We start from the raw sequence: 12,594 nt of genomic DNA on the forward strand, positions 1-12,594 counted from the left end.
GATTCAACAAAAAATATTATTAGAATTTTTTTTTTAAAAAAAAAAAAAATCTTTTTCATATCACAAATGATTACTTTTACACCGTTCTCTCTTACAAGATCACAAATATTATGCTTTATTTGTTAATGCTTTTTCATTCTCCCATTTGTTTACTGTTTTTAAAACAAAAACATTAGCAAATAATTCAAAACACAAAATGCTTAAAACTATTTTCACCTTTATATTAAAATACTTTTTTTTTTTAATTTAAAAAAATAAAAATAAAAATACACATATATATTCTCACCCCATATAGATAAGATCAATTATATTATGAAAATATCATCTTCCAACATTGTATTTTTACCAATTTTTTTTTGGGTCGTCTCGGCCACTCCAAAATTCTATGAATCTGCAGTAGCTCGCAAACCACTTGGTATATCCACATGCGTAGGGTAGGCCTGAGCTCCAGCCTTCTTAAATGCCTATTCCCTTCCTCTCCTTATAAATGCTAGCTCATGTTGCTTCACACATTCACACAGGGCAAAGCTCTTTGATTTTTTCACCTCCTTCAACACACATGACACTGTTGAGCATCTTTCCAACAATGGAGGGGTGGTTTTCTTGCATAACAAAGGCAGTATTCAGGTCTAAAGAGGCTGCAATTTGTGGTCTTCGAACAGGGTTTTTCACCAGAGTGATAAAGACAGTAGCTCTTGCTGCATTCACCTGCTTTCTTGCATTGGGTATGTTTTTTCTAGCTAATTTTTCATGGGGGCATGGTTTACTGATGAAAACACATTCAAAAAAACTATCTTCTTGCTGTTAAATGGTCAAAATACCATCCACCCAATGCTAGTCTTACACAATTAATCTATAGAAAACAATCTGCATGTGGATTTTTCTCTCATTGTAGGAGGGGCTTTGGTGGGAATATTTGTTGGAGCCATCAAAGGGCAGACCACAGAAACTGGGTTTCTAAATGGGGCAGGCATAGGAGCTGTGACAGGGGCACTTGCAGCCATTCAATTACTGGAATCTGCAGCTGATTGCGAGTCATTATCCAAGGTAATATTGCTATATATACAAATTCAATTTGGAATTTTGAAGCATGAGATGCAAGCAAGTTGATATACATTATATATATATATATAAAACAAAAAAAAAATGATGAACATAGTACTGCTATAAATTCTGCTTTATATCCTTGTTAAGTGTAGTTTTTCAATTAAATTCATATTTAGGCTCAGTTTGTGGTCAAATCCTTTTTATTTTGACAGGTTGCCCTCTTAGGTAGTTTAATGAATGGGAGGGTCTTCATGGAATGGGTTTGTCCTGCAGTGCTAAAAGCTTATCAGTGGCAAGTAAGTGAATCTCTTGGTACTCGACCAGCAAGTAAGGTCCAACAACAAGTGAAATATTTAACTGAAATAAAGTGAATTGGAGAGTCAAAATTCGAATTCATGACGGCTGGCTTTGATAAAATGTTAACTTAAACTTATTGAAATGGATGAATTAAATCATTATATTTATATTCTAACATGTTGTTTGGATGTTTATTCACCTATTGAGCAGGTTAGGAATCTTGAAACAAATTATCGAGAAGTTTCAGATATCTATGACATCAGTAGTGGAGTTAAAGGGCTATCCGACAGCTGCATTCAGAAGCTTCCTATGCATAGGTTTCACTCTAGACAGATGATCGAATCATGTGATGATTTCTGTTGCTCCATTTGCTTACAGGTGAATATAAATATCTTACACTATCTTGAATTAAGCAGCAAAAAAGAACAAGAAAATAGGCTGTAAAAACAAATTTGACACATATGTGAATAGGAAAAGTTCTGCAGCTTAACTCTTGGTAAATATGTAGGAGTTCTCAAAATACCCATCTGCCCATAATTATAAAATATATAGCCTGAAACTGGTACACTATCACTTTGGAACACAAACATGAGAAAGTTTTCACATCTGGTTCTCTAAACATCATTAAAAATAACTTAGGATGACATAAACATCTTAATAATCCATTTCATAGAACTTATGGGCTTTTATGTTGCTGAGCAAATTTGCTTTCTGCAGGATTTCAAGGATGAAAACTCTGTGAGAGAACTTCCCAACTGTGGACACCTCTTTCATCTGGACTGCATAGACCAGTGGCTAACTAGACAAGGCACTTGCCCAGTGTGTAGAGATTATGTTTGTGACGATTGATAATTTGAAGTTCCAAAAGAAAAAGAGCAAAATTTAAGATTTTTCTTCAACAAAAAGATATAAACAAATGGAGCAAAGGCATACACAATGAATATCAATTTCAATGTATCCAAACGATATTCCTTTTGAGGGTGGCTTTGAGATTACACTTGAGATTACTTCATCTGTTCCTCCTCTTCTTGAAATTAATCGAACCAAAAAAAAAAAAAAACAAACCAAATTGTCCAGCTAAGGGTACAAAATTGAGCAAACAATCATGTAGTTAACCTAGTAATACTTTTAGAATATTTAATTACAAAAAAAAAAAAAAAACTTTTAGAATATTTTATATTATTTCTTTCTTCCTTTACTACTCCTAATCCCTTTGTAAATATCACCTATTAAAATACAATTTTATTTACTTCAATACAAAATATAGGTCTAATGCTTTATCAGTTTCTCTCCTTCTGCTCTCTTTCTCTTTCATATTATTTTTCTATCATATATTTTCTACAGATATGATAATATAATACCTAGTACAATAATATGGGTACACCCCATTCAAACTCAAGGTGAATTGTGAGAGACCAACGTGAGTTTGGATACAAGATTACAAAAACGCTATGGAGAATATGACTTTATGAAAAGGTCTGCGAGTTGATTATGAGATGCAATGGAGTGAAGTTGTAATGAGTCTTGAAGAAGATGATAACAGGCAAAATGACAATTAATGGTTCATTATCGAAAAACATCGTTATGAGCAATCTAAATAGTGCCATTGTTATCACAGTATAATAGCAAAAGAGAGAGAAAGAGAAAGAGAGACACATTTCTCGTAATAACCATCGCACCTAAAAGATCTTAGAGATTGTATGAGCCAGAGCATAATATTTTGTCTCAATGCTTGATTGAATAACGACATTTGTTTCTTACTTCATTAAGACAAAAGAGAATTGCAAAGTAGAAAGTAGTATCCAATAATGGATTGACAATTTGTAGGGTCTCCTACCTAATTTGTGTTAGTGCACGCGCGAAACTGAAAAAGTGACTTTGTGGAGAAAAATAGGCCATGAAAAAGGGTTTCCTTTAGATAGCAAAGTATACGAAATACAACAATGAAGTGAGTAAAGTGTGAAGAAGCCATAAACTGACTCACCTAATAGACAACATATGAGATATTATATCAAGTGACGTGTCACCCGGTAAATGCATTTTTTTACGATATCCACATGACGATGCTATTACTTTCCTGATAAACAATGCATCGGAAATGTTATTATTATTTTTAACTACAACTTTGCATAAATGATAATCCACTAACACTAGTTATTGTAGCACAATAAATCATAATACTAAAACACATCATAACAATTTTATTCTTATACAACTTACACATTCTAAGTTATTTCAAAACACATATATATGGCTTACATTTTGCTATTTCATTACTCGAAGTCCAATGCCTTCATTTTTGTTAGAATTCATTGTGTGAAATTTGATATTATGGAAATATATTAAAATATATTGAATGTTTTTTATTTGATTTTATCAATTATAATCAATGCTAATATATTTCCATAATATCAAATCTTACACAAAATATTCTATCAGTTTCTTCTTATTCTTGTCCCTCAGCTATTACCGATTTCAAATTTATGTAAAACAATTTTTATTTTTTTATGAATTTTTTTTCATGAATTTTGCTTTTATCCTTTTTGCCTTTTTTCTATATTTTGATTAGTTTTTTTTTTTTTTTTTTTGGCAAAAGGAACATTGCAAACTCAATGAGGCAATGATAGATCCAAAATGATACATTAATCAAATTGAAAGGATGATTTTTTTTTTTTTGTTGGTTGCAAAAAACAAATAAAAATAAAAGTAAAAAACCTAGGAAAAAGGGAAAGAGTGGAAAGACAGGACAAAATTGTCAAAATACCACTAGTATTTGGTCAAGGAGACGGAACTAAAGAAGCGTTAGTTTGAGAGATGGCTTGGTGTGCAGCTAGGTCGATTCACGTGCCGACGATCGATGTGGGCGCGCTGCGCAAACGGGCTCCGGTGGCGGCCGGCGTGGGATTTGCCTCCGTGGCAGGCACCACCTTATGGCGTTCCTCCTTCCCCACTTTTTCTTCTTCCAAGCGCTCTACGCCCTTCGCTTGCTTGGGCATTTCCACTGATTCTCGTGAGCTCCGATCTTTCTCTTTCTTCCTTTAGTTTCCCATTTGCCCTTGTTTGGTTCCGGAGAATAATGTCTCGCATGAAAACGCGAAACATTGTTCTGGGTGTACTGTAAATCGGTTCAAGTGGCTAATATGGGCTGAGTTTGTGTGAGAAATTGTTGGCTTTTCGAGCATCAAATTGTGCAGAATTTGAGAAACGTAGTATTTTATTTGCTGATTAAAGTTTAGAATTTTGATTTTTTTTTTTTTTTTGTCCCATGGAATTTAAGTGGTTCCAGTTCATACAAATAACTGTAGGAGTATCAAGTATGTGTAAGTGAACTTGATTAATGCACAAATATATAACCTTTTAATGGGAAATGCTTCAAAACTACTATCATTGTGATTGGTGGTTGTGGGTTTTGCCGTGGAGATCACAAAAGCTGAAATCGCAATGGCAGTAATACCTACACAATCGAAGCTCTAAGTCATCAGCATAGATGATGTTCTTGGAATAATTCATAAAATGTGGTTATATTGTTGTTTTCCTTTTATGAGGATGGCTGCTATGTGCAAATAGACCTATTCATAGTGCTGAATTTGTGCGTTAGAGGCTATAATAGGAGAGGGGGGGGGGGGGGGGGGGGGGTGGTATTCAAGGGACAGTAAACTGGCACTTAGGTTTTCCATGTATATAAGCCACAGAATGCTTGCTTGTTAATGTGTTTGGGAAGGTTTGATGTTAAGTCTGTAAATCAGGTTGTACTTATCAAAAAAAAAAAAAAGTCTGTAAATCAGGTTGTGGAGGAATCATCAAACAAGGGTCTGAAATGACAAGTCTAGTAATTTTTGCAGGTTTGTTCTGATTCAAGGTTTGGTAGTCGTGGTTAAAACTAGAATAGTTTGGTTACTTGATTCACTTTTATGTGTATGTGCATTTTCCGAAGTTCTTTTGATATTGGCCACTGTTGTAAGTTCTGGGCGTAGAAGCGGAGATTTTGTTTTCTTTTGCTTTGAAAGCAACAAAATTACTTATTGAATTCTGAAGGTCTCTTCAGGTTTTTTATTTTCTTAATGAATAATAATTTATTAAAAAGAAAGGCAAAGACCTCATATACGAAAAGTATACAAGAGAAAACAACCACCCTAATGGTGTCTGAAGTCTAAAAATATTAGTGAAGAGAACATAATTGTGTCCTTCTCAGAGTTCTTTTTTTGTGTGTGTCTGCATCTGAGAGAGAAAAGGTAACAAAAAAGTCCATTACAAAAGATGAACTCCTTCTAACACTGAATCAAACTAAGAATACCTTGACACGATGACTTGTCCAAGGGCTTTGCCACATAATATCATCTTTCTAGTTTTTATTGATATGTCTTTGAGTAGCGAAACAAAGAAGGAAGAATGAAGAAAGATGGCTTTAGAAAAAATGCTCGAGCAAGCAAATGCATTTGCTTTTTCTGGTTTATCAAGATAACCTTAGAAATCTCAGTCAGCTGTGCTCAGAAGAATTTGGAATTCTGGCATCTTAACAATATGATATAGAGTTGTATTTTATGGTCAGGGTCTAAGCTACCTCATATGAAAAGAAAGCTTGCAAGTGATAATTTTGTGTTCACAAGCACAGATGATAAGTTTTCTTGTCTAAACCAATTACTAAATGACTAACATCAAATAAGTAATAGTAGTTCCGAAACTGTTAGCCCCAAGTTTCATTTTTCAATATCTTTTATTTTCATTGTATTTTCAAAATCCCTGAATATCTGTGCTTATGTTTGTCCTGATTGTAGGTATAAAGGAACCTGTTCAAACAGAAAAGGCTCCTGCAGCACTGGGACCATATTCTCAGGCCATCAAAGCTAACAACTTTCTCTTCGTGTCTGGTGTTCTTGGGCTTGTTCCAGAGGTTTTTTCTTGGACTTAATTTTACCATTTGGCATGTTTCTTTACATGCCCATTTGTTTGTTCCTTGGGCAACTGTACTGATGATATATAATTTGTACGCACATACAGACTGGGAAGTTCATCTCGGATTCTGTGGAAGATCAAACAGAGCAGGTAAAGTAAATGGCATGGACTCAGCATTAATATTTTAAGAATTATTTTGCCTTTGAGAGTTGATTTGCAAGCTAAGATTGACATTTGTTTCTTCAAGAGAGCCACATTGGTGTGCTTGGAACAACCAACATCACCTGACCCATTTGGAATAGCTCACATGGCTTGAGCTGATAATTGGATCTGATGAGCATAAGCAAAATAAAATAGGAAAATATATAGTTTTGCTGTCTTAGATTCTTAATCATTCCTCTCATAGACCTATTGAGAAATGTTGATGCATTCTGTGTGAATGTAGCTTTTGTTTATTTCTTCACTTCTCAGGTTTTTAGTTTTTACCTTCTAATAGATATCACTGTTTTATCACGTTGAGCAGAATATTGTAATTCTTGCCTAATAAAGAAGAACTAGAAATTATATACGTTTGATGTGTCACATTGGCCTTTTTAAGCTCAGCCTTTTTGGCATGTTGCTGTTGGTCATATATGAAGTTAGGTTCTCTTGATGACACTTAGCTAGGCCAAAGACTTGCAGTCTGATGGTTCTTGTTTCCAAATTGCAAAGCAGACTATTTTAAACATATTCAACCCAATGGGAAAATTGCAGGTTCTCAAAAATATGGGAGAAATACTGAAAGCTGGTGGTGCAAGTTATGCTGCAGTAGTTAAGACAACAATTATGTATGATGAATTCCTCAACTCTTTGCTCTGTATCCTAGAATTTATGTTGCAAAAGAAATAAGTTTCTTTGTCATTGTTTCTGCAGGTTAGCCGACTTGAAAGACTTCAAGAAAGTGAATGAGATTTATGCTAAATGTGAGTTCTATTTAATTAAACTTCATGTTTCTATGTCAATTGAAAGCTTTGCTATTCAGCATGCAAACAGATGTGCAGTCCACCATATTTGCAATACGCATGTTGTATTGAACCAGATTAAAATGGTAGGCATGGTGGACTGCACATGCAATTGAGGCTGTTCATATTGATAATCCACCATTATAAGATCTGTGCTCATATTGACATTTTACAACAGTCCACCTGCACAGCAGCATTATAAATTTATAATGGTGGATTGTCTATATAACCTAGTGATAATTTGCTTAAACTCACAAAAGTGTGCTTTTGTCAGAAGTACAAATTAAATTTTATTGCTTCTCAAACTTCAAATGCACAGAATCTTAAATTAGCTTAAAGTAGATGTATTTCTTGACTAAAGAGTCTAAAGCATTACTAAGTTTACCACAAATAATCACATCTGGGAGTGTTGATAAATTTCCTAATGACCTTGATGCAATTGGTTAAATGGTTTGTTTTGCAGATTTTTCTTCGCCTTCCCCTGCTCGTGCAACCTATCAGGTAGCAGCATTACCTTTGGATGCGAAGATCGAAATTGAGTGCATTGCTGCATTATAAACTCTTTTGATGCATGGAAACACTTCTTCAGACAACTTGGATTAATAAATGTGGGAGTGGTATCTGTGTCTCCAAAACATGGAGTTTTGTGACTTTGTTTGTTATCATAAGAACACGATCTTGGCTTAACTTGTAAACTATTTGGAGAGCATCAACCAACAAGAGGACATCTAGATGCACTGTCCTTGTTTGATGGAATTAAATGGAGAAAGCATTCGGTTCACTTATGTTTACAGTTTTGGCAAGGATTGGATTGTACTGCAAATGCTTTTCATTGTTAAATTTAGGGCACAAGCACAATCAGTGCTGCCATGCAGATGCATGCATGCATGCATGAGCGACCATCTCAAATTGCCAAGTGGAAAGGCTTGTGTGGACTGGACATTAGTTCAATAGGCAATGCAGAGTCATTTTTGGCTTTTTCTTTTTTTTCAGACTAAAAAAAAAAAAAAAAATTGCAAAATAAGTCTCTGACTCGCTGGGTATAAAATTGGCTGTTAGCTTTATGTGGTAAGAAAAAATAAATAAATAAATAAAAAAGTAGCTTATTGCATTTTCGGAAACAATTAAAATGCCACATCCACGTGTCATTTGGTTGCCGATAATAATCTTACTACTTTAGAGCATTTTCAATGGAGGATTCCTATTTTTATGTAAAATGGCTTTTCAAAATTTACTTTTATTTAGTTTAGTTAAGTCATTTTTAAATGTCTTTACATTCGATTAACTATATTTCTATTTATTCTATTAAAATATTATTCAAAGTAAGAAAAGTTTTGGAAAAAGAGAACGTGTAAGAGGAAAAATGAGAAAAAATTTTGGGAAAAAGAGAACGTGCAGAGAAAAAGTATGAAAGAATTTGAGAAAAAGAGAATAAACAGGTGAGAGAAACAAATAAAAATAAAATAGCTCCCTTAAAAAGTACTGCTACATTTAGCTTTTTTTTTTTTTTTTTTAGTTCTTCCAATCAAATATCTATTTTACATTTTTTTTTTAGCTAATCTAATATAAGAAGTTTTTTAAACATTTGAGGAGTTATTTTAGATAAAAGTAACATTTGACAAGAATGCCCTTATTCGGCATTACAACAGGAAATTGAAAAGTTAAGATTACAAAAGACGAATTCCCAACACTGGAGGATCTGGCTTCAGTGAAACTACCGCACATCTGCTGTGAATTGTAAAAAACAATAATGGAAGGTTGAGATTGTTTTGGGTATTTTTTTTTTAAACTAAAATATTTCATGAGCAACACGTATACATGCCTACTACATCTAATCTAAGCAAGCAACTACCCTCTTTGTTTTTAATCTTCTGTTCACCTCTGTTTTACTCAACTGAAACAGAGACCACCTCCTCATCGATTTCTTCATGTTTTGGTCCTGCGTTCCCTCATGCTCCACGTTGATTAGTTGATCCAGATATTTCATGTGTTCCATTATTTTCACAACAGATCATTGAAGCCGGATCCAGCACTAGAAACCAGACTAAAATACCTCTCCAGAAGCCTTTTTAAAATTAAATTCAACTACTTTTGAAGGAAATATCAATACAAACTGATCGCCATATATATATGATGAAAACGTTAGCAAATTAATGAAACAATGTCAACCAACAACTTGTCCGCAGAACATGCAGCAGTGATTAACATTGAAAACCAAAAGAAGGAAAATTTGAGAATGTCTCGTACACATAACAGAAACAGGGAGTTTCCTCCGAGATCTGATCATTAACAAACTAAACATTTGAAACTCTCAAAGATAGTTAGCTTTCCGCAAGAACAAAGTAGAATTACAGAGAGAATTGAAGTTTCATCTATATATTATATCATGAATTATCAAGAAGCACCCAATTGAATTAATCCATTGAGAAACATTAACAGGAAGAAGAAGAAAGAGTAGTTCAATTACAATTTAGCTGAAACACAATTACAGTGCAAAATCATCGATCCCATTCATTGATGGTTGACAAGTGATGAAATTTGTAGTTCTTATGAGAACTTCCAATGGTTGTTGCAATTTACGCACGTGACATAGGTTGTCATTGGCTCGTCGGCGCTCCTGGTCTGCAGTTGATGGTAAGTGCACTTGCGCTCACGGCACCGGCTGCACTGAAACATGTCGGTGGAGGCCTTTTCTTTCAATTCGGTATCATGCAAGCATCTGTTCAGGGACTTCAATTGAATTTGGATATTCTCACGCTGCCTCTTCTGGCTTGCCATCTCCATCGCAGACATGGTCACAAGCACCTCCGGCTTGATCTGTCCAAGAAGCACCTTCCTCCGCAAATTCGGGTTTTCTGGGTCGTTGAGGTTGAACATCACTGATCGGTATTTGGCCTTCTTAATCCCATTAGACCAACCAATCTTCTCGAACATCGCCGACTCTACAGAAGCGGCAACTCGAACAGGGTCACACGCCGTCACATCAGGCTTCACGCCGCCCTCGTCGTCGGCTTCATTAGCAACTCTGGAAAACGCCAGCTCCAGTTGTTTGCGAACCTTTTCACGATAAGCCGCAGCAGGGTCGATCGGCGCCGACTTTAAAATCTTACCCAACCTCTTCGGCGGCTCCTCTGGCTTACGAATCTTCAAGATGATCACTCTCTTTGTAACCCCAGAAGTTTTTGCAGAACTTCCACTCATCTCGTTTCTTCCTGGCTCCACCTTCACCATCTCGCTCCCAAAGAACTGAGAAAGTTGAGACAATTTTTGGCACAATTGAGAAAGTTGAAACAATTTTTGCCTTTTGTTTGGAATGCAGAGAACAACGAGACAGAGGAAACTCTGGCGGTCCATGTATATATATGGCATTCTAAGTCGGTGAGGTATTCCAAGTCGGTGAGGGATTCCTATCAAACAAGGTTTCTAAGGCAGAGATCTTTTTGGTTTCTTATTATCAATTATCTCTGCATGCAAGACACCAGAGGGGGTCCGAACTGTTTATGCGTTTATTATCAATCTCAAGCTGTCCAAAAATACCCTTGTATTTGTAAATAATTTGTAGTTGATGTGTGCGGGTAATTTCGGGATAGGAATTGGTTAGTGCTTGATTTTTCTAATATAAATATAACATGACAGTCTAATAACTTAACACGTGGCATTATATTTAATTGACAGTTATTTAATTTAAATGAAACTCTGCCAGGAGAGGCAGTTCCATTTAATCTAATCTAATCTAATCTAATCTAATATATATATTACATAATATATATAACAGAAGAGTCTAATAACTTGACACGTGGCATTATATTTAATTAACAGTTATTTAATTTAAATTAAACTCTGCTAGGAGAGGCGGTTCCATTTAATCTAATTTAATCTAATCTAATATATATATATATATATATATATATATATATATATATATATATATATATATAATCTAATCTAATCTAATCTAATCTATATAATTTAATATAATCTAATATAGTCTAATAAATTGTGGGGAATTGATTGCATTTTAGCATTTCCCTTAAATTAAACTATGTCAGGAGAGGCTAATATCATGACATGTGGCATTTCATTAATCTGACAAGTGATTATTTTAAATGAAATTGTGCGTTTAAGTTTGTAAATCAAAACACGCGTAACACCTTTTCACATCGCTTCAAACTGCTCTCCCTCTTTCACTCAATTGCCATCAAGTGTATAAAATATATAACTTTGTACAGTTTGTTTTAGCCATGAAACTGCTCTGTCTCTCTTCCTCTATTCCGCTGTTCTTTCCAATTGTTTCACAACCCTTTGAAATTTCACTCTATCGATATCGAGTAAGTTTATTTTATCTCTTTTCAAAATTTAATTATCTTTTGAGACTACCAATTAGATCTCCATCTTCTTCCTTGCTTTTCTGTTTATTGAATTTCATTGAAATATGTTTATTTTAGATTCTTTTTTCAAATACGTTTATTTTAGGCCATATAAATATGGGTGATATTAGGGGAATTGGGAAAAAGGGTGTTAATGGCATTGAATTGGGTACTTTTGTTTGGTTTAACTTTAATTGGTTGGTTCCTACAAATGAAAAAGTAAATAAATAAATAAATTCCCGAAGACTGTACGCTCAACGACCATCAACATTTTAAAAAACAAAACAAATTGAAACCACAAAAACAGTTTCTACCCCATTCAACAACAAACACTTACAATTCTCTTATGTCTGATATCTCATTATACCCTCTAAAACATCCTTCATTCTACACCCAGTAAGTTTATTCTATTCCTTTTAAAAATTTAGTTTAAATTGTGCTTATTATGTTCACAAATTGCCATTGTTCAATGTTATTGTTTATGTTAGCACTGTCATTCACTGTTATTGTTCGATTTGCTGTTATTATTTTTGATGAGTCTATTTGAAAACACGTTTTAATGGTTAGTTCAAAAATTTCCCTGCAAACCCCATATTAAAAAATGACTCTCAAGTCTCAATCCCATAACGTTTTACAACATTTTGCTAGAATACTCATTTTGTTAGAATACTCATTTGGGATTTTTCTCCAGTTTTTACATGTTGTTTCTCTCTTCATTATCTCAACATTATTCTCAATTGCTTTTGTTTTCCTCCAAGGGTTTCGACAAAATTATGGTCCATTGAAAAACAACAAATTAAATAGATTTCATTACGGCTTTTTTGTTGTTCAATTCAATGGGTTCAAAATTATGTCCTTTTATAATGTGGTTAAATGTAATCCAAAATAAATTGCCAATTTATTTTGTTAAAATAAATTTATTTGAAATTATTAGTATTTTTATAAGAAGTAAGAAGTTAAAATAAAAAAATGCTCAAACTTTCAAACTA

At 34.0% G+C, this 12,594-nt stretch overlaps 3 protein-coding genes across 3 annotated transcripts; 2 read left to right on the forward strand and 1 right to left on the reverse strand.

Moving 5' to 3' along the window:
• Positions 1-347: 347 nt before the first annotated feature.
• LOC132175763 (RING/U-box superfamily protein) lies at positions 348-2,358 on the forward strand. Its single transcript, XM_059587809.2, has 5 exons — positions 348-725; positions 896-1,047; positions 1,260-1,343; positions 1,555-1,722; positions 2,062-2,358. The coding sequence occupies exons 1-5, from the start codon at positions 488-490 to the stop codon at positions 2,191-2,193; spliced, it is 774 nt and encodes a 257-aa protein (XP_059443792.2). The 5' UTR covers positions 348-487; the 3' UTR covers positions 2,194-2,358.
• A 1,751-nt stretch (positions 2,359-4,109) lies between these two features.
• LOC132175343 (endoribonuclease L-PSP family protein) lies at positions 4,110-8,023 on the forward strand. The gene is made up of 6 exons (XM_059587249.2): positions 4,110-4,354; positions 6,120-6,235; positions 6,343-6,387; positions 6,991-7,064; positions 7,150-7,199; positions 7,702-8,023. Exons 1-6 carry the CDS (start codon positions 4,159-4,161, stop codon positions 7,794-7,796), a joined length of 576 nt encoding a protein of 191 aa, XP_059443232.1. The 5' UTR covers positions 4,110-4,158; the 3' UTR covers positions 7,797-8,023.
• A 1,762-nt stretch (positions 8,024-9,785) lies between these two features.
• On the reverse strand, positions 9,786-10,469 carry LOC132174557 (transcription elongation factor TFIIS). The gene has a single exon (XM_059586194.1). The coding sequence runs from the start codon at positions 10,467-10,469 to the stop codon at positions 9,786-9,788; it is 684 nt and encodes a 227-aa protein (XP_059442177.1).
• Positions 10,470-12,594: the final 2,125 nt, after the last annotated feature.

Source organism: Corylus avellana, chromosome 3, assembly GCF_965113065.1.
Source record: "Corylus avellana chromosome 3, dhCorAvel1.hap1.2, whole genome shotgun sequence".
Taxonomy (NCBI): domain Eukaryota; kingdom Viridiplantae; phylum Streptophyta; class Magnoliopsida; order Fagales; family Betulaceae; genus Corylus; species Corylus avellana.